Genomic DNA, 19,965 nt, shown 5'->3' on the forward strand with positions numbered 1-19,965 from the left:
CCCAGGGTCCTGGGATCGAGCCCCGCATCCGGTTCCCTGCTTGGTGGGAAGCCTGTTTCTCCCTCTCCCACTCCCTCTGCTTGTGTTCCCTCTCTCGCTGTGTCTCTCTCTGTCAAATAAATAAATAAAATGTGGACAAAAAAAAAGTTATTGCAGAAACCCAGACAAGAAAGGGGGGTCTCCACTAGCAGTAGCTGCAGAGAAGAATGGAGACAAGTAGTCGGGTTTGAGAAAAAAAGAGATTTGAGGTAAATATTGGCAACTGTTTGGATCTGATATATTTTTGCTCTGAAGCTGAATGTATTATGGTAGGACATTTTTACCAGTGGCAGAAACAGGGGGTAAAAGAGAAAGAATAAGCTTTGGAGAAGACAAGCAAGGCTGTGGGCACGTTGAACTGAGATGCTTGTAGAATAACAGCTACTCTGGAACATTCTTCGTTTGTATATAATGGCCTAGAGTACGGTAAATCTGTGTTTCCTTGGCAAATGAAGTAAGTAGGAAATAAAAAGGGAGTAGAGAGAGAAAAATTATGATAGACAACGGCAAAGGCAGACAACTTTTCAGGTAGTTTAGTTATAAACAGGAACAAACAAAAGGGGTAGTAGATCAGAGGGGGACACAAAGTCAAAGACTGGTCTTTTTCTTTTCTTTTTTTTAAGATTTATTTATTTGAAAGATAGAGAGAGATTGCAGTTGGGGGGAGAGTCAGAAGGAGAGGGAGAAACCCAAGCAGATTTGGCACAGAACATGGAGCTCAACAGGGGGTTCCATATCAGAACCGTGAGGTCATGACCTGACCCAAAACTCAGTCAGATGCTTAACCAAATGTGCCACCCTGGAGCCCAATCTTGGTTTTTTTAAAATGGTATATTAAATATGATTAATGGCTGGTGAGAAGAAGCCAGCACAAGAGAGGTCAAAGATATACAAGAGGAATAACAAAACATAGTCTCAAGAGAAGCAAGAGACTGTGGCATTCAAAACAAGGACAAAGAGGGGTGCCTGGATGTCTCAGTCCATTAAGCACCCACCTTGACTTCTGTTCAGGTCGTGATCTTGGGGTTGTGGGATCGAGCCCCATGTCAGGCTCTGCACTCAGCGGGGAATCTGTTTGAGATTTTCTCTCTTTCTCCCCTCCCCCACCCCTCCTTTCTGCTTGCATGTGCACACGCTCTAAATGTATAAATGAAATTTTTAAAACAACAACAAAAAAAAGACAGGGATTCTTTTTAGAAAGAGCAATCCTTCCCACTTTATAGGGAGTGAAAGAGGAAAAGCAGCTGCAGTGCAGTAAGTGTGTAGGTATTAAGTCCAGGGAGCTGCTATCTAATGGCTTCTATTATCTGTGAAGTAGGAGGCTGAGCCCTCTGCTAAGTATGGGAGAAGAGGCAGAGAAATGGAAAAGGCTGAGGAGAGTTAGAAAAGCATTGAAATGGACTCTCGGTAGAACAAGAGATGGGTCTGAATAGAGAAACACAGAAAAACTGCCTAAAAGTGTTTAAGGCCAAGCTGAAGCTGGAAACCTGGTTATGCTACAGGTTATGGGAATACAAAGTTCACTAAGGCAAGATAATCAACAATTAACTATTTTAATTAATAGAGTAAGTTTCTTAAAACTGTCATGAGCAAAAGATCTTATATTTATATTGAGTCAAGTGCAAATAAAAATAATGTAAAAATTAATTTCAAAGAAACCATGCCATAGAAACAGCAATATTAACCTCAGCAAAAAACGAAACACAGAACATTTTTGAGTGCAATCCACTCATTTCAGCCGCTAGGGAGCATGTGGCAATGTCTGAAGAGAATTGTGGTTGTCATAAGTTGGGGGAGGGTGCTACTGGCACCATGTAGGAAGAGGCCAGCTGTGGCTGCTACACATTCTACAATTCACAGGATAGCTCACAGCAGAACATTGTATGGCTTCCAATGTCAACAGTGATGAGATAGCAAAACCCTGATTTAAAAGTATGATTCCATTTGTGAAGAATCTAATTCCTTAAGACTATTAATAGGTTCATACCAACCCCAAAATGATTTTGTTAGCCTCACGGGGTAAGTTGAAGGCACAGCTGTGCTAGAGATCCATGACCCTATTCCTAAGGTTACTATACCCTTAGAACTTCAAGTCAGGGGATTCCTTTTCGAGCTTAATAATCTTCCCCTACAGAATATTTAGAATGACTACATGGGGTTGGATAGCATCTCTCCATATCCTCATTCACCCAGAACCTCAGAATGCGACCATATTTGGAAATAAGGTTTTTGCATATATAATTAGTTAAGTTATGGTGAAGTTATACTGAATTGGGGTGGGCTCTAAATCCAGTGACATCCAGCGATTAGGAGGACATGTAAAGGCAGACACACAGGGAAGAAGGACATGTGGTAATGGAAACAAATAGAGTGATCCACGTGCAAGCTAAGGAATGCTGATGATTGCCAGCAACCATCAGAAGCTAGGAAAGAGGCAAGCAAAGATTCTTCCCTAGAGCTTTCAGGAGCATGGCCCTGCTGATACCTTGATTTTGGATTTCTGGCCTCCAGAACCACGACAGAATAAATTTCTATGAAATCACCCAGTTTGTAGTGATTTGTTACAGTAGCCCCAAGAAACTAATACAAGGACTATGGTGACTTGCTCCATTATCTTAAATTTTGAGATGCCACAAGTCTGTCAAAATTGTTAAAGGACAAGCTTGTGTAAGACACAATCACAGTATTTTAATCTAAATCCTGGCAGTAAGACTGAACACCATGCAACATAGCAAAATTAAAAGAACACGTTTTAAAAACAGAACCAAAAAACTTGTCTAATGGTGCCCTCTTCTGGATGAGAAACTAAGATCAGTAGATTATTTTGATGGCACAGAATTATGTGTGTTTTTTAAGATTTTATTTATTTGAAAGAGCACACAGCGTGTGCACAAGCAGGGAGAGGAGCAGAGGGAGAGGGAGAAAAAGACTCCCCCCTGAGCAGGGAGCCCAATATGGGGCTTGATTACAGGACCCTGCGATCATTACCTGAGCCAAACGCAGACCCTTAACCAACTGAGCCATCCAGTGGCCCCAGTGGCACAGAACTGTAAAACTTTATGTGCTATTCCCCCTGTGGGAGTGAACTCCTATGCATCAAATACCACTACTGGTGAGACCATGGCATCACAAGCTGAGAACTGGGGGATACAGAGGTAGTAAACTCTGACTATAACTTCAAAACAAAGACCTGCCAGATAAACTAATGAACCTTCAGACAGCCCAATGGCGACCCCACTTAACACTTTACAGAGAAAGAAACAAAATTCCAGAAATGTTAGCAATCTGTCCAAAGTTTCACGCAGCTATTTAAGGGCAGAACAAAGGCTAGATCTCAATTTTCCTTAGTGTTCATTCAAACGTGAATTTACTATACCTTTTAAGGAAGGTACATGATATGCAAAATATATCTTTAGGACAAACAAATGACTGAATTTGCCTTGAATCTGGAAGTATTATGTCATCAAGTGTGGCAAACTGAGTATCATTCCCCTCCCATGTGCACACTCCCTATCGGCACCCTCCCATGCAGGGGGAGGGGGGCTCGCCCCTGTAATTTGCTATGGCCAATAGGATACTGGCAAATATGACCCAAGCCAAGATTTGAAAAGCATTTGTACGCTGAGGCTTAATCTCTTGCCACACCTTGCCACACATGAGATATGTAAACAAGGCTAATCTGCTAGATGATTAGAGGGCACAGGATCAGAGAGATGACCAGAGCCCTCGAAATGGGAGCGCCTGGGTGGCTCAGTGGGTTAAGCCTCTGCCTTGGGCTCAGGTCATGATCTCAGAGTCCTGCGATGCAGCCCCGCCTCAGGCTCTCTGCTTCCCCCTCTCTCTGCCTGCCTCTCTGCCTCCTTGTGACCTCTCTCTCTCTCTCTGTGTCAAATAAATAAATAAATAAAATATTTGTTAAAAATGTGAGCAAGTCTAACCAGGCTGGCACTGATCATGGACAGTGAATTCAGATGGGAACCATAAAATGGCCACCTATGCCCAACCCCAAATGGCCAGATTGCAGAATCATGAGCTGTATTAAAAAAACAACTATATTCTCTGGTGATTTTATATGCAACAAAACCCAATGAATAGGCGAAATCTAATTTCTCTATAACATCTAAACCACTATATGCAACTTATTTGCCTTCATAGTATACATAAAACACGCTTGCTAAATGTCTTTCATGACCACCATTTTTAATAGCACACTGTTATCCATTAAGTGGAGAGAATATGTTACACCATGCTTTTTCCTAGACTAATTGGAAGCCTCTTATGCCTATCAAGTTCAAAGTAAGTTTTTAACAAAGCTTTAATAGCACTGAAGCTCAGAAAAATCATCTCCATGGTGGCATCTCTCCTCCACCTTACTCCCACCAGTCAACAAATAAGTAGCATATATTAGTCAAATGTGTCCCCAGGCTTAAATTAAACAGGCCTAATTTAAAAAACTTTTCATACCGGCAATATTGCAGAAAAGCAGCTTTTAACAGTTTGGTTTTATCCTCCTGGGCTATGGTTTCATTCTTTGTAGAAGGCTCAAAAATCATACTCTGTCAAATAAAAACACTCTAATTTAGAGATGAAGGTATCAAAATATTCTGAATTCTTGGACAAAAAAAACCAGACCCACCTATGACAGCAACAACACAGACACACAGCTGTTTACCATGTTCTTTAAACCAGCAGTTTACTTAAGACATTTACTAAAACAAGATAAAATGGACTAAATGATTGACTAAAGTCTTATCAAAAAGGCATATATATAACCAAAGAAATCCTGAAAAATAAAAAACTGTAGGAGGTATAAAGTTATACCACAAAGGCATCCCAGGTACCAAGTTACACCACAAAGCTGTAGTAATCCAAACAGTACAGTACTGGCATGAAAACACACAGATCAGCATAACAGATTAGCAAGCCCAGAAATCAATGCACAATTATATGATCAACTAATCTTTAACAAAGGAGGCAAGAATATGCAGTGGAAAAGAGACCATTTCTTTAACAGTGTTGGGAAAATTGGACGGCTACATGCAAAATGCATCTGGACCATTTCTTACACTACCATTTCTTACCTTTCTTACACTACACACACAAAAAAAACCTCAAAATGTGATTAAGGACCTAAATGTGAGACCTGAAGAGAGCAAAGGCAGTAGTTTCTCTGACATTGGCTGCAGCAACATTTTTCTAGATAGGTCTCCTAAAGCCAAGGAAACCAAAGTAAGTTATCCTAAATCCTTATCTTCTATAATAGGAAATCAACAGATGTCTAATATTGGTGAACTAAGAGATGGCAACATATGGTATTACTTAGAAATATGGAGAAAATACCAGCAGAAACAGGTAAAAGACTGAAAAGGAGCTGCTTCTGGAAAGGACAGAGGAGATAAGGAGGTAAAAGAATTATGTTTTCATCACAACTCTTTTAAAACTGTTATTCTAAAACATTTGTGGGAAATACCCTGACAAAAATCTTAAAATCTTATGGAGCCACATTACCTCATTGCTGGGTCCAGCAACTGAAGATGCTAGGGAATCTTCAAGGTCTTCTGCTAATATAGACACACCCTCCCTTGAAGTAATAGACACCAACCCACTGTTTCTAGAAAAAAGGATAGGAAAACCACCGCAGGAACCAGCTCCTAAAATACTATCTCCTAAAAGAAAGAAAAATACACAGACATACGTAACAAAAAAATGCTTTCTAAAATCTACCTCCCTAAGCAGAAAATCATCTTGATACACCAAGAAATTTTTTTTTTCCTTTACAATAATCCTCCTACTTTGAACTCAGCTTTTTAAATCCAGATCAAATGTCAGGAACCTGTTGTTATTTGAAATACAGGCTCTGTGTCATTCGGTTTGGGGACAACAAAAACAAACCTCGCAAGATAGCAGTGGGTATGATAAGCCAAAAAAGAAAATTATTCATTCTACAAAACTCAGAATGAGTTTTATTGAGTAGGTCAATGGAGACGGGGGAAAAAGTCTGTTTGCTCAATTCCTTATTAACATTCTCCCTACCCAAAGTCAAGGGTCTTGTGTTAAAACTAAAAAATCTAGGTTCCATCCTGTTGCCTCACTTGGATTTTGCCCTCTGCTCAGTCTCTTTATCCTGACTAGACTGCTTGCTTTGCTTTTATTCACTCCTGGCTGGCTCCCCCATCCTCGGCCGCCATTCCAGCCCCCCTGTGTGAGTCCAGTACCCGGGATTCTTCTTAGCCAGGAGTCTAGACAAACTTACTTAAAGAACATCAACTCAGGGGACTCCTGGGTGGCTCAGTTGGTTAAGTGGCTGCCTTCAGCTCAGGTCATGATCCCAGCGTCCTGGGATCGAGTCCCACATCAGGCTCCTTGCTCGGCAGGGAGCCTGCTTCTCCCTCTACCTCTGTCTGCCTGTTCTCGCTCTGTCTCTCTGACAAATAAATAAAATATTTAAAAAAAAAAAAAAAAAAGAACATCAACTCAGGATAAATTAGTCTATCTAGGAATAAGCAGTTACTTCTCTTAGTGTCAATTCTTGGTTTCCTGGCCTCTTATAGGGGAAAACATTACTATCTTTTGCCCAAAAATATAACAGTTTGGGAATTTTACTACCCTTTTGGTTTTTCAGTAGGGTTGTGACGTCAGCTACTACTGCTGTGGTAGTGAATGTCTCAGTAACACCTGGGGGTAGCATACTTAACACTTATGGAAAGAGAATGAAAACTGCTAAGAACGACTAACAAGTCATTAATCACCCTTTCTAAAACTGATACTGTACCTTGTGTATTAAAGACAATTTTCTCCCTAGGAAGAGAAAACTTCCCAGTTCCTGTGGCACACACGTAGACAGCACTTTCAGTATACAGATAGGCAGTCTGATTTGAAAAGTTTGGGACCATCAAACGACACATAATCAAGTCTTCAGACTGAAAATTAAATGTCAGATTATGTTTAATGATAATTAAAACAAAAATACTTGCCTGCATAATTTTGTAACTTGTATTTTTATACACTATCTCATAAAAGTGATACAATAATTCAGACTGTCCTTGTCAAAACCTAAATACTACTCTTGGGATGATTTACAAAATATGATATAAGTTTATAAACATCAATTAGAGAGAAATCATTTGTTGAGTTGTAAATAATCAGCAAATTTTGAAAATTACATGATGGTAAGATTCTAACTAAAAGCCTATAACAAACATGAGAAAAGAAATAAGACTGATTTATTTTATTACTAATTTAAAATTGGCAAATACTTTGTAAGTGATCCCTGGTGAACATTTTGGTTCTTACTTCACTGTGAAGATATCAAGCACATGAAAATTGAATTAATTTGTTATATAACATATAAAATCAGAAGCAAAAACATAAATATGACCTAATTAAATGAAATCAGCAAATGTTAAATATACTGTTTATTATTAAAGAAGTAATTTTATAAACAAAACATTAAAAAGTGGTATTCCATAATGTTTGTACTCTGAAACTGCTTTCTTTACGCCTCTTTTCCATTGCCTGAAAAATCTTATCACTGAGCATGTTTTTCTTGCATAATCAGAACTGTAAGGTTTGTATGAAATAAAAGGACAAATTAAATGACTTCCTTACAGTATTTAGTTACACTCACATTAAGAATAAGGATTTAACAAAATTAGATACTATACGGTATAAGGCTAAATGAAATGAATTTACATTTAAGGCTTTGTCTTTGTCTTATGAACATCACCATTATACAACAATACTTACAACATTAAACAACTGCGCGCCATCAGCTGCTTCCACTCTCATTTCTCTTTAGCTAAGGTTGTCCAAAGTAATGAGTCTAAGATGGCAAACAAAATGCAATGCCTAAAAACTGGCTATTTAAAAGTATCTCAACCCTTCCAAGTAAATCTCTCAAAAGAATCTGAGCCTACAACAGTTAGGACAAACAACTCAGTACGTTCTTGTCATCTGTAATTCACTTTATAGATAGAACCCTTACCTGAAAAGGTGGATTACACTGAGTGACCTCCACAGTTACTGCGTCAGACATTTGGTGGCCATTATCTTCTACTGTTATCAGAGAGTAATAGATGAGACACGGATTGTCTGCTGGGTGCCATGCGGCTGCCAAAATCAGGAGCCCATCACTAGTCAATGAAAAAGAAAGATCTACAGCCTCTAGGAAGTCAGTCTGTCAGTTTCTTATATAGTTAAACACATACTAACCATATGCCCTAGCGATCCCACTCCTAGATATTTACCCAAGAAAAACAAAAACTTATGTTCACATAAAAACCTGTGTGCAAATAGTTATAGTGGCTTTATTCACAATTACCTAAAACTGGAATCCCAATATCCTTCAACTGCTGAATAGATAAATCCTGGTAAAAAAATTTTTTTTTTTTTTAAGATTTTACTTGTTTATTTGGCAGAGAAAGAGAGAGAGAGAACACAAGCAGCAGGAGCAGCAGAGGGAGAGGGAGAATCCGGCTCTGCACTGAGCAGGGAGCCTGATGGAGGACCCTGGGATTATGACATGAGGTGAAGGTAGATGCTTAACCAACTGAACCACCCAGGCGCCCCAGGTACTTTTTTTTTTTCAAGACTTTGAGAGAAGAGAGTGCAAGTGGGGAGAGGGGCAGAGAAGGAGAGAGAATCCCAAACAGACTCTGAGCTGAGCATGGAGCCCAAAGCAGGACTCAGTGCCATGACCCTGAGTTCATGACCTGAGCTGAAATGAAAAGTTGGGACATTTAACCAACTGAACCACCCAGGCACCTCAAGCCCTGGTAATTCTACACAGTGTGCCAGTACTCAGTAAAAAGGAAGAAACTGCTGAATGAACATCAGATGCATTGTGCTAAGTGAAAGAAGGCAGTCTCAACAGGCTTTATATTATATGATCCCATTTACAGGGCATTCAGAAAAAGGCAAAACAACAGGGACTGAAAATACATCAATAGTTGCCAGGGTTGAGACTGAAGGAGGCTTTGATTACAAAGGGATGCAAGGAAGTTTGGGGGGTGATGGAACTATTTCATATCACGATTGTGCCTCACGGTCAAATGAGTCTGCATCTGTCAACTCATTATACACTAAAACAGGTGAGTTTTACTGTATATAAATATAGCTCAATAAATGACTTTAAAAAAAATCAACAAATCATCAAATGCAGGACCGACAAAGCATAGCCCTCAGGCCAAACCGTGCCCCAGCGAGTTTTTATAAATGAAGCTTTACTGGAATGCCGCCCTGACCACTCATTTCTGTACTGTCTGTTGATGCTTTCATGCTATCACTGACAGAGTAGAGGAGCTGCAGTGGAGACCACATTGTGGGCCCTTCAAAGAAAGGCTGCCAAACCCTGACCTAATTTGTTCTTTAAAGCTTACTTTGGTCCAGAGGAACATTTTGTTTTTAACAATCAGTTACAGTAATTTCAATGTGAAAACAAACCTTTTTCTATCTTAAAGCTTATGTTTCTCGTAAGTCTATCAAAATTGTTGCCCTCAACAAAGAATTACATGGTCTCTAATCTCAAGCCCTCCAAAATATTCAGTAGTATTTATTAGCAACTTTCATTCAAGTCTCAGAAATATTAATGGGGGGTTGGGGGGGGGCAGGGAGCAAGCGCCCCCTACTGACAACTAAAAACAAGAAACCAGAAAAAAAATGAAACCCAGCGACTGACTAAATGACATCACTTCAAATGGAGAAATCCGAACATGGCTCTTGTTTTTTTCACTGTGATCTTCACCAGCTCCTGAACCCTTATCACTCCTACTCAGACTCCTGAAAGGAATCCAACAATACTAGCCCAAACTTATAATATACTGGCGGTGACCTAAAGAGCTAATACAGGATATAAAAGAACGTTATGCATAAAAATAACTAATGGACTAAAGACCTAAATGTGAGATCTGAAACCATAAAACTCCTAAAAGAAAACAGGCAGTGATCTCTAGGACATCAGCCTTAACAACATATTTATGGATATATCTCCTCAGGCAAGAGAAACCAAAGCAAAATCAAACTCCTGGGGTTACACCAAAATAAAAAGCTTTTGCACAGCAAAGGAAATGATCAACAAAACAAAAAGGCAACCTAACAAATGGAATTTCAAAAATGATGTATCTGATAAGTGGTTAATATCTAAAATAACATGAAGAACTTACACAACACCACCACCACCCCCAAATAACCCAATTTAAAAATGGGCAGAGGCCCTAAATAGATGTTTTTCTAAAGAAGACATACAGGTGCCTAGGAGACACATGAAAAGATGCTCAACATCAGTAATCATCAGGGAAATGCACAAAATCACAATGAAATATCACCTCACACCTATCAGAATGGCTAAAATAAAAAGGACAAGAATTAACAAGTGCTGGTGAGGATGTAGAGGAAAAAGGACCCCTCACATTCTGTTGGTGGGAATGCAAACTGGTGAAGCCACTGTGGAAAACAGTATGGAGGTTTCTCGAAAAATTAAAAATTGAAATACTGTATGATCCAATAATTCCTCTAACTGGGTATTTATCCAAAGAAAACAAAAACACTAATTTGAAAATATATATGTACCCCTATGTTTGCTGCAGCATTATTTATAACAGCTGAGACATGTAAGCGACCCGAGCACTCATCAACAAATGAATGGATAAAGACATGGTGTGTGTGTGTATGCGCGCGCACGCGCACACACACACACACACACAGGAATACTACTCAGCGAAAAAGAATTAAGATCTTGCCATCTGTGACAAAATGGATGGAACTAGAGTATTATGCTAAGTGAAGTAAGTCAGACACAAAAAGACAAATACCATATGACATCCATTATACGTGGAATCTTAAAAACAAAACAATCAGAAAAACAAAAGAAGACTCTTAGTTGCCAGAAGGGAGATGGCTGAGGGGATGGGCAAAATGAAGTGGATTAACAGGTATAAACTTCCAGTTATAAAATAAACAGGTCACAGAGATGAAAAGTACAGCCAAAAAAAGAAACCAACTGAGGTCCCAGAGAATGTGGTCTTGAATGTACCAAGGAGGGAGGCAGAGTTGGTCATACCTATGACAAGGCTTCATATTGAAGTTACTCTGGAGACTGTACACTGGGTGATAAGGGGCGCCACCATTCATGGAGACAGTCTAACAGAACTTCTTAGAGTAGTGCTAGAACAGTTTTAGTTGACATCTATATAAAAACATCTTCACATTTGAAAAAAACATGAAGCAGTTTTAGGTAGCAGAGATGATAGGTAGATACTCTAAATTTTGCAAACCAATAAAAACTTAACAATAAATTTTTTATTTATTGTTAAAAATTTTTAAAAAAACAGGGCGCCTGGGTGGCTCGGCTGGATAGGCCACTGCCTTCAGCTCAGGTCATGATCCCGGAGTCCCTGAATCAAGTTCCACATCGGGCTCCCAGCTCCATAGGGAGTCTGCTTCTCCCTCTGACCTTCTGCCCTCTCGTGCTCTCCCTCACTCTCTCTCAAATAAATAAATAAAATCTTTAAAAAAAAATTTAAAAACAAAAAATTTATTGTTAAAATTTTACATAAGTATATGCAAAACAATACACTTAAGACTTAAAAAATCCAATTTCACATCTAAAATGAGGCTCTCTGAGCTCGGTGTAATAATCTAGTAAAAGAACTTACAAGCCTGTTCCATGAAAATATATGCCTAGGTTACAAACCTGGCCAACACAAGCAAAAGATCAAAGCACATCAGTGAGCATCACTGATGCTCAGTGATGCGGACAGTATTCTTAAATAGAAGAATGTATGCAGATACAGACACCATATGATCACTAGACGGTCCAGAAGGAGAAAAAGAGCGGTGTCTTAAAAGTCCCACAAGCCCCTTGCTAGCATGACAACAATGAAGGAGACAAGCCCGGGCTCTGACCCTGTCCAGAAATTCTTTTTTATTTTATTTATTTTTTTTAAAGATTTGATTGTTTATTTGACAGAGATCACAAATAGGCAGAGAGGCAGGCAGAGAGAAGGAGGAAGCAGGCCTCCAGCTGAGCAGAGAGCCCGATGAGGGGCTTGATCCCAGGACCTGGGATCAAGACCTGAGCCGAAGGCAGAGGCTTTAACCCACTGAGCCACTCAGGCGCCCCCCAGTCCAGAAATTCTTAAGCCATGTTTCTCTTCTGTTTTCAGTCTACATCTCTGTTCTGAAAACTATGTGGAAAAAATGTCTGCATCGTATGACCACATGGGCTGTGTCTCAGCAGCAGTAATTTTTTTTTTTTTAATTTTATTTATTTGACAGAGACAGTGGGAGAGGGAATACAAGCAGGAGTGGGAAAGGGAGAAGCAGGCTTCCCACAGAGCAGGGAGCCTGATGCGGGACTCGATCCTACTACTACGACCCTGGAATCATGACCTGAGACAAAGGCAGATGTTTAACGACTGAGCCACCCAGGCGCACCCTAGCAGTAGTCCTAAATTCCTGAAAGTCTGGTAAAGATATATGAAAACACATAAACTATATTTAATTAAACCACTTGTGGAAATTAAACACGTGCTATTTCTACCTCTTTGATAGTTTATGTAAGGTTTTCAGAAACTATAAAGAAGGATCTTACTGACATTCTCAAGAGCCTAAGAAAAATTATACAGTAGAACTGCAATATCCTTCCAAAAAAACAAGTAGAATTTGTTCTACTAAATAAATTACTCTAGGGGTGCCTGGGTGGCTCAGTGGGTTAAAGCATCTGCCTTCGGCTCAGGTCATGATCTCAGGGTCCTGGGATTGAGCCCCACATCGGGCTCTCTGCTCAGCAGGGTGCCTGCTCTTCCCTCCACCCCCCCGCCACCTCTCTGCCTAACTTGTGATCTCTCTCTCTCTGTCAAATAAATATCTTTTTAAATAATAAATAAATAAATAAATTACTCTAAAACACATAAAAATTGCTCTTAACTTCTGGTATGTTGTGTTTTGAAGAATTACAAGTCATATATAACATGGAAGCCATGTTATAAATGGTTTTTAAGTTCCACATAACCTTTGGTATTAAAATTAAATAACACAGGATAACTAACCTAGGATTTATCAGACTAACCTAGGATCTTAAGTGCCACTTAGAACACCATCTCTAAGAGGAAATTCACTGTGAATTTAAACCCCGAGTGAGCTCTCACTTGTACTGCCAAGACAAAACCTCACCCCACTCTCCCTTCTTCAGTATCACCACAAACATAAGCTTACTAAAGCAAAAGGGCTGCAGAAGAATGGCTGCTATCGCCACTGAGAAGTGAAGGATGACAGCAGGGGGGACCTGCAGCAGCAGCAGGGAGGGCATCTCTTAGTGTGAAGAGAAGCTCCAGCCATAAGAGCAGGAAAGATGAGTCTCGAACTAGGGTAGACAACTAACATAAGAATATGCAGGTGAGGACTGAGAACTGCCTATATTTCTCAAATCAACCGGCATCTCTAGAAAAGGACACAAAGCCTTTCAGTAAGGTATGAAAGTATGATGTGAACAGCATTAGAAGAACAGACAGCAAGACTGATCATCATTTTACAATAAACATTAGTTTCCCAAATAGCTACCTGTATTCTTGAGGACAAGCTAATTGCTTACCAGTTTTGCTTCAAATCCAAATACCGAATGTTGACCCCTTCTTTAATAGCTTCATAGTTACTTTCAGATCCCTATATGAAAACACCAATAACATAAACTCCATGAGCATAAGGATCATTGCTTTTCACCTTTGTATTCCCAGCACCTACTAAACAGTTCAAAGTTGCTGAATAAATAATATATGCATTTTTAAAGCTACTAAGTAAATCAGTGAACTCCAGTATTTCTAAGGCTTGAACTCCCTACTTCTGCTTATCTGATGACTAAAAGCTACACTGCATTGAAATGTGTTCTAATAAATAAAATAATTAAAGAAACTAGCATTCTCATCTAATCAAAATGTGAATTACAAAGATGAATATTATTTTTCCTTACCCAAATAGCATCAGTAATGTTTTCCTTCAGGACTCTATTTAGATCCCAACTAAGTGCTTGTTTTTCTGAAGAATCATCCAATTCCCATTTACTGATGTTCGAACTTGTCAGGCTATAAAAGCTTGCTCTCTCTCTATCCCAAAGTACACTTGAAAGCTGTATGGAGAGGAGAGAAGAAAAAAGTTACATTTACAGATTTTTAAGTTCTAATGTGAAGGAACTACTTTTCTGAAATTCAAATTTATATGTTTTATAAGTATTCCATTAGTAATCCTGGCGGAATTCTTTATTTAGTATTCCAGAAAGGAGTGATCCTAATATGAACCTTGAAAGCAAGGTAAGATTTCTAGAAATATAAAAGCAGACAGCCCACAAAGAGTACAGTTGTGGGAAAGTTATGAGGCCTTCCAGAGAACAAGTAGTCCTGTTACACTGGAATCTAGACTATAGCTAGAAAAGGAGGAAAAATAATGCTCAAATGAAAAATTAGGGACATACAGCAGAGTCCTGAATGTGAATTTGTAAACCTAATAAACAAGGTATTATCAATGGCTTTTGAACTCAAGAGGTGGGTTGTAGGAAAAGGAATGTGGCAAGTTATATGTAGATAGATTATTCTGCCCTTTCAAGTATATATTGGTTATGAAGTACAGTTATGTGTTTTCAGTTGGGCGCACGATTGTTTTGAATTAAAGCCCTGATTTTCTCCATTTCTCCTAGCACCATGATTCTGGCCACTAATGGGTTAGAGAGCCAACAGAGAGTAAACTGAACTGCCACCCAGGGCTTAGGGGAAATTCACCAAGAGTGCAGATTAGGGTATAACAATGGAAGCAAAAGGTAGGGATGAAAATGAGACATGTTAGAAGTCAAATCTATAGTATCTGTTAAGTACGGAATCTGCTATAGAAGGGAGGCGTGCATACACATACCCACAAACACACACATACTGGAGAGTTCATACCCAGGTCACGGAAAACAGTGACAGGGTCATGAACAGAAATTAACAGGCCAAAAGAGAAACGAGTTTTATATACACTTTTGGTGTAGACAATGTGAGGGAAGAGGGAATATGAGCGATTTGTTTTCAGGCAAATTAGGTTTTAGGTCTTTAGACCATCAAGAAAGCAGATGATGAGAGCAACCTGCAGTTAGAAGGAAACAGTACAGTGAGAAGAAAATGTGCTTTCAATTCAAAGAGGCCTAGGTACATATCTGCCACAGAGCAGTTGTGCAACGTCAGGCAGTTTACATAAATGTCACTGAGGCTGTTTGCTCATCTGCAAACTGGGGAGAAAGCGCTCTACGTTACAGGTTATCACAGTTATTGCTCAAAATAACAAATACAGAGCCTCTAGCAGAGAGGAGACGCTCCAGGTTTGCTGCCATCTGCCTCCCTTCGCTATGCCAGAGCCTGAGGCAGAAGCCCGGCCGATAGATCCAGATTCGAGTCATCCACACAAACAGCTGGAGTCATGGGAGTCGAGAACACTTTTGGTTAAGTCAAAAAGCAAAACTGGTCCTTAAACACAATTTTATATAATAGTTTTTATATTTTTATATATAATTTTATATAACAATTTTATATAACAGTTTTAATCCAAAGAATGTACATGTAAGAGAATCTGTATGATTTAAGAATATTAAAGTTACAGGGTTTGTGAAAGTTCATATGAACTCATTTGATCACAATAAAAATGCTTCACTGAAAACATCAAAGGTTTTACTTCCTATACACTAGTATTTATACAGAGATAATACCAACTTCATAGGAAACCTCCAACTTACTGATATCACGAAAAAACAAGCTTGTAAAACAAAATCATTTTATCAACTTACGATGAGATCACTACTGGGAGATAAAATTCCCAAAAGAGAAGAAACCTTCCGACCAATTCCTGAAAGCATCCCTTGTCCTTGAGGCAGAATGTGTTGATGAATCTTTCCTAAACTATCAGGTATCAGACGAACCAGCTGGCTTCCCGATGAGGACAAAATAAAACTTCCTCCCTATGAACAAATATTGTGAAATTAGTTACGATCTATAAGTAAGATAAAGAGCATTAACACAAAATGCTTTGATATAGAAACAAGTCATCTATCATCTGTACCTTAAAACAAATCTAAAAGAATTTTTTTAAAAAGTACTATTTTACTAAAATGATTTACTTACAAATAATATAACATGTTACTAATATATGATACTATTAATTTTACATAAATTTCAGGGTTTTTTTTAATTGGGTGTTTCCTTAATTCTGATTTTTAAAATACAGGTTCACCACACTACAGGTTCAACAAATCAAGTATCACCATTTTATTCTTTGGTAAACTTGCAGAGCGAACATTATAATGCAAGTCATTCTTCCTAGTGTCTACGGGTTTCTAAGTCACCTTCAGGAAATACTTCTGAAAGAAATGAATGGGCTATGATCCAATACTGGTATTTCAGAGTACTAGGAAAAAGGCTTTCTTTTGTCCAACCGCTCAACTTCTAGACCCTTACATTCTTCTCTTGCCTCTTTCTGATCCCTCTGGCTGTATGGTCTATCCAAAACAACTTTTACTCATTCACATCTCACTCCAAGGCAAATCACAGCTTTCCAATAAATATGAAAGAAAATCCATCATATACCTGCACCGCTGTTAGGTAACTGTAAGTCTTATCACCTCCCAAATCTACAAAGGTCTCCATGTAGGTATCTTCACCAGCAAGGCTTGGCCAGTAGCGGACGGATCCTTCTCTGGTGGCAACCATGACAGCAATAGCCTTCAAACAAGATCATAACACTTGGCAATTACAGTAAAAAAGTGTGTCTGGTGTGTCTAGTGACACTGATAAAAAGAAACTAAGGCAATTTATTATTTGATTTACAGAAATTAGGGGGGACATAACCCTTCCTGTTTATATTTTAAACATCATCAGACTATAAAATTTACTTTCTTTTCCTTTTTGCGCAATTCTAGTAATTTTAACACCTGTATAGACCTAGGTAACTACTACCAATATAGGGACACAGCACAGTTCCATAAACATCCCAAACTCCCTCGTGCTAACTATCACTTTATAATCATACCTTGTCCCCATCTTAACCCTGGCAACCAGCTTCCATCATTATAGTTTCATCTTTCTGAGAATGCCAAGTAAATGAAATCATACAGAATGTAACCTTTAAGCACTGGCTTATCTCATTTCAGCATGTCTCTGATCTGGGTTGTTGCTGTATGAAGAATTCATTCTTACTGTTGCATAGTAGTCCATTCTATGGATGAAACCCATTTGTTTATTCATTCACTTGTTAAAAGGACATTTGAGTTGTTTCCACCATTGGCTATCACAAATAAAGCTGTTACGACAATCATACACTGTTTTATGTGGAAACTTTTGTTAAGTTTTAATTTCTATGAGGTAAATAGCTAGGAATGGAATTGCTAGGAAAATAAAAATCAAGTAGCTGTGCCATTTTGCATCCCCCTCAGGAATGTGTGAGTTCCAGTTGCTCCACAACCTTGCAGGCACTTGGCAGGGTCAGTATTTTGTATTTTGGCTCTTTTAATCGGTGTACTGTGATAGCTCACTGTCGTTTCAGTATGCATTTCCCTAATGGCCAATGATGTGAACACCTCTGACACTCTTATATCTTCTTTGGTAAAGTATCTGTTCAAATCTTCTGCTCTGTTTTGAAATTGGGTTGCTTTCTTATTAAGCTTTGAGGGTTCATTTTACATTCTAGATACAAGTTCTTTCTTGGATATAGGACTTAGGGACATTCTCTCCCAGTCTGTAGCTTGTCTCTTTTCTGGTCACTGGCTTTGACAGAACCAAGTTTTTAATTTTGATGAAGTCCAATTTACCTATTTTTTACTTTTGTGAATCACGCTTTTAGTGATTTCCAAGAACTCTTTGTCTAATCCCAGGTCATGATGATTTTCTCCTGCTTTCTTCCAAAATTTACAGTTTTATGTTTTAGATCTAAATCTATGATCCCTTTTGAGTTAATCTTTGTATAAGATAAGAAGTTTAGGGGAAAGCTTTTTTTTTTTTTTTTCCATAAGGATGATCAATGGTCTCAATACCATTTACTGAAAAGACTATCCTTACTCCATTGAACTGCTGTTGCAGCTGTCACAGATCAAAGGGCCACCTCTGTATCTGCATTCTCTATGTGTCTATCTGCCAATACTAGTGTCTTGACTCCTGTGGCTTTACGGTTATGTGTCTGAATCAGGTTGGATGATTCCTCTAATACTAGAACTCCCTTATTTTAAAAAAATCTATATTTCAATAAGCACTTAAGTCACCTACCTGAGTAGAATGTGCTTCACCTGCAGTAGTATCAGGATAAGAGAGAGCCACCAAGTCTGCACTCCAAGGGAAGTCACTAGGCGGCAGCTGAAGTTCTTTGCAAACAGATAACTAAAGAAGAAACCCAAACCAAAAATCTTTCACATCAAATCCAAGTTTTTTGAATACGCACCTGACTTCACTATTTTCTTTCCCTGCATATTTCATATTCTCATCATTGCTGGAAATACCATTCTACAAATATTCTTTTTTCTCTTATCTTTTTCATTAGGGTTTCATCAGGGCTTTCAGTAATTACAAAACAAAGTATCTTAAGAGATACAGAATCAGGAAAACTTAAGAGGTAGACCAGACCCTGAATATTAACAAGCCCAGTATCTTTCCGGACTAAAAAGATGTGTACTGGTTAAGAAATATATGTATGGAATTTTCCCAGGCTAGTCTTGATTTGTTTATTTGACATCTAAAATCTTCATGACCACAGGATAATTATACCAAGCTGTCCAGAAAATACTTCCTGGCCTATGCCAGGTAACAGGCTCCTTCTGCTAACTCATCAGGGCCCCCAGGACGTCTCCTTCACCTATGCTCTCAACTACAAATTCTATTTTCAGGGCAGCACCAGTATGGAGACCACAGATGTTAAGAGTTTAGGTAAGCACAAGTCCCCAGTTCCAACAGAACAATGGCCCAGTAACAACAGTACCCAGTGACTGGTGTAAGATAGGATGCCTGATCTGGAACACAAAAGAAAATAAGTTGCTGAGGATAAGTTCTTAGAAACACAAATGATAGTCCTATGTGACCCAGAAATCACGACTTGAGCCAAAATCAAGAGTTAGCTGCTTAACTGACTGAGTCACACAGCCACCCCTCAGTTTTCCCTATTAAGCATCATTTGGTAGATTTAGTGAAACAGAGTTCTATCTTAGAAATAAATAAACTCAGTTCATTAGGTTAGGTGGACAGCATTTAGTCTTAAACTTCATTAGGCAGACTGAAATGACATTTATAATGTTAATTAAAAATTATAAAGTCTAGGGCGCCTGGGTGGCTCAGTGGGTTAAGCTGCTGCCTTCAGCTCAGGTCATAATCTCAGGGTCCTGGGATCAAGTCCCACATCAGGCTCTGTGCTCAGCAGGGGGTCTGCTTCCCTCTCTCTCTCTCTCTGCCTGTCTCTCCGTCTACTTGTGATCTCTCTCTGTCAAATAAATAAATAAAAATCTTAAAAAAACATTATAAAGTCTAATGTTATTAGATGTAAATAACATGGATCTAGTTTAAAATTATTAAATGGGAGAAACTTTCCCAACATGAAAATGTATTTGCATGTTCAGTACTCCATATCATAACAAAAATGCAGAGCCAGGTCTGAGTAGATTGAGATTACTGTACTTTAACAACTCTAAAGCTTTAGGGTAAAAATTAAGAGCCAATTGGTAATCCTCTCCACTACCTCCTTTTAGCTCCCTAAACAGCAATTACCTTAGTAATAGGTGACAGAGCAATCTTCCAAATAATGAGTTTCTCTTTGCAGACCAGACAAGCCCATCCTCCTTCATCTATGTGAACAGTCAAGTGATCATCAACTAAAAAAAAAAGAAAAAAAAAGTACGTAATTAAACTTAAAGCATGAATAAGAAAAACTGTTTAAAAA

The 19,965-nt window shown here is 38.7% G+C and overlaps 1 protein-coding gene across 1 annotated transcript in view; it reads right to left on the reverse strand.

Annotated features, from left to right (window-relative positions):
- The window catches only part of NUP133 (nucleoporin 133), a 56,573-nt gene that overhangs the window by 31,471 nt on the left and 5,137 nt on the right, over positions 1-19,965 (reverse strand). Inside the window, exons 3-12 of the mRNA XM_032311857.1 lie at positions 19,794-19,897; positions 18,309-18,419; positions 16,638-16,772; positions 15,842-16,012; positions 14,003-14,158; positions 13,628-13,698; positions 8,024-8,171; positions 6,812-6,959; positions 5,548-5,705; positions 4,504-4,595 (exon numbers count right to left, since the gene is read on the reverse strand). Coding sequence (XP_032167748.1) covers positions 4,504-4,595; positions 5,548-5,705; positions 6,812-6,959; positions 8,024-8,171; positions 13,628-13,698; positions 14,003-14,158; positions 15,842-16,012; positions 16,638-16,772; positions 18,309-18,419; positions 19,794-19,897 — 1,294 coding nt within the window. The remainder of the gene's footprint in view (positions 1-4,503; positions 4,596-5,547; positions 5,706-6,811; positions 6,960-8,023; positions 8,172-13,627; positions 13,699-14,002; positions 14,159-15,841; positions 16,013-16,637; positions 16,773-18,308; positions 18,420-19,793; positions 19,898-19,965) is intronic.

Source organism: Mustela erminea, chromosome 14 (assembly GCF_009829155.1).
Source record: "Mustela erminea isolate mMusErm1 chromosome 14, mMusErm1.Pri, whole genome shotgun sequence".
NCBI lineage: Eukaryota > Metazoa > Chordata > Mammalia > Carnivora > Mustelidae > Mustela > Mustela erminea.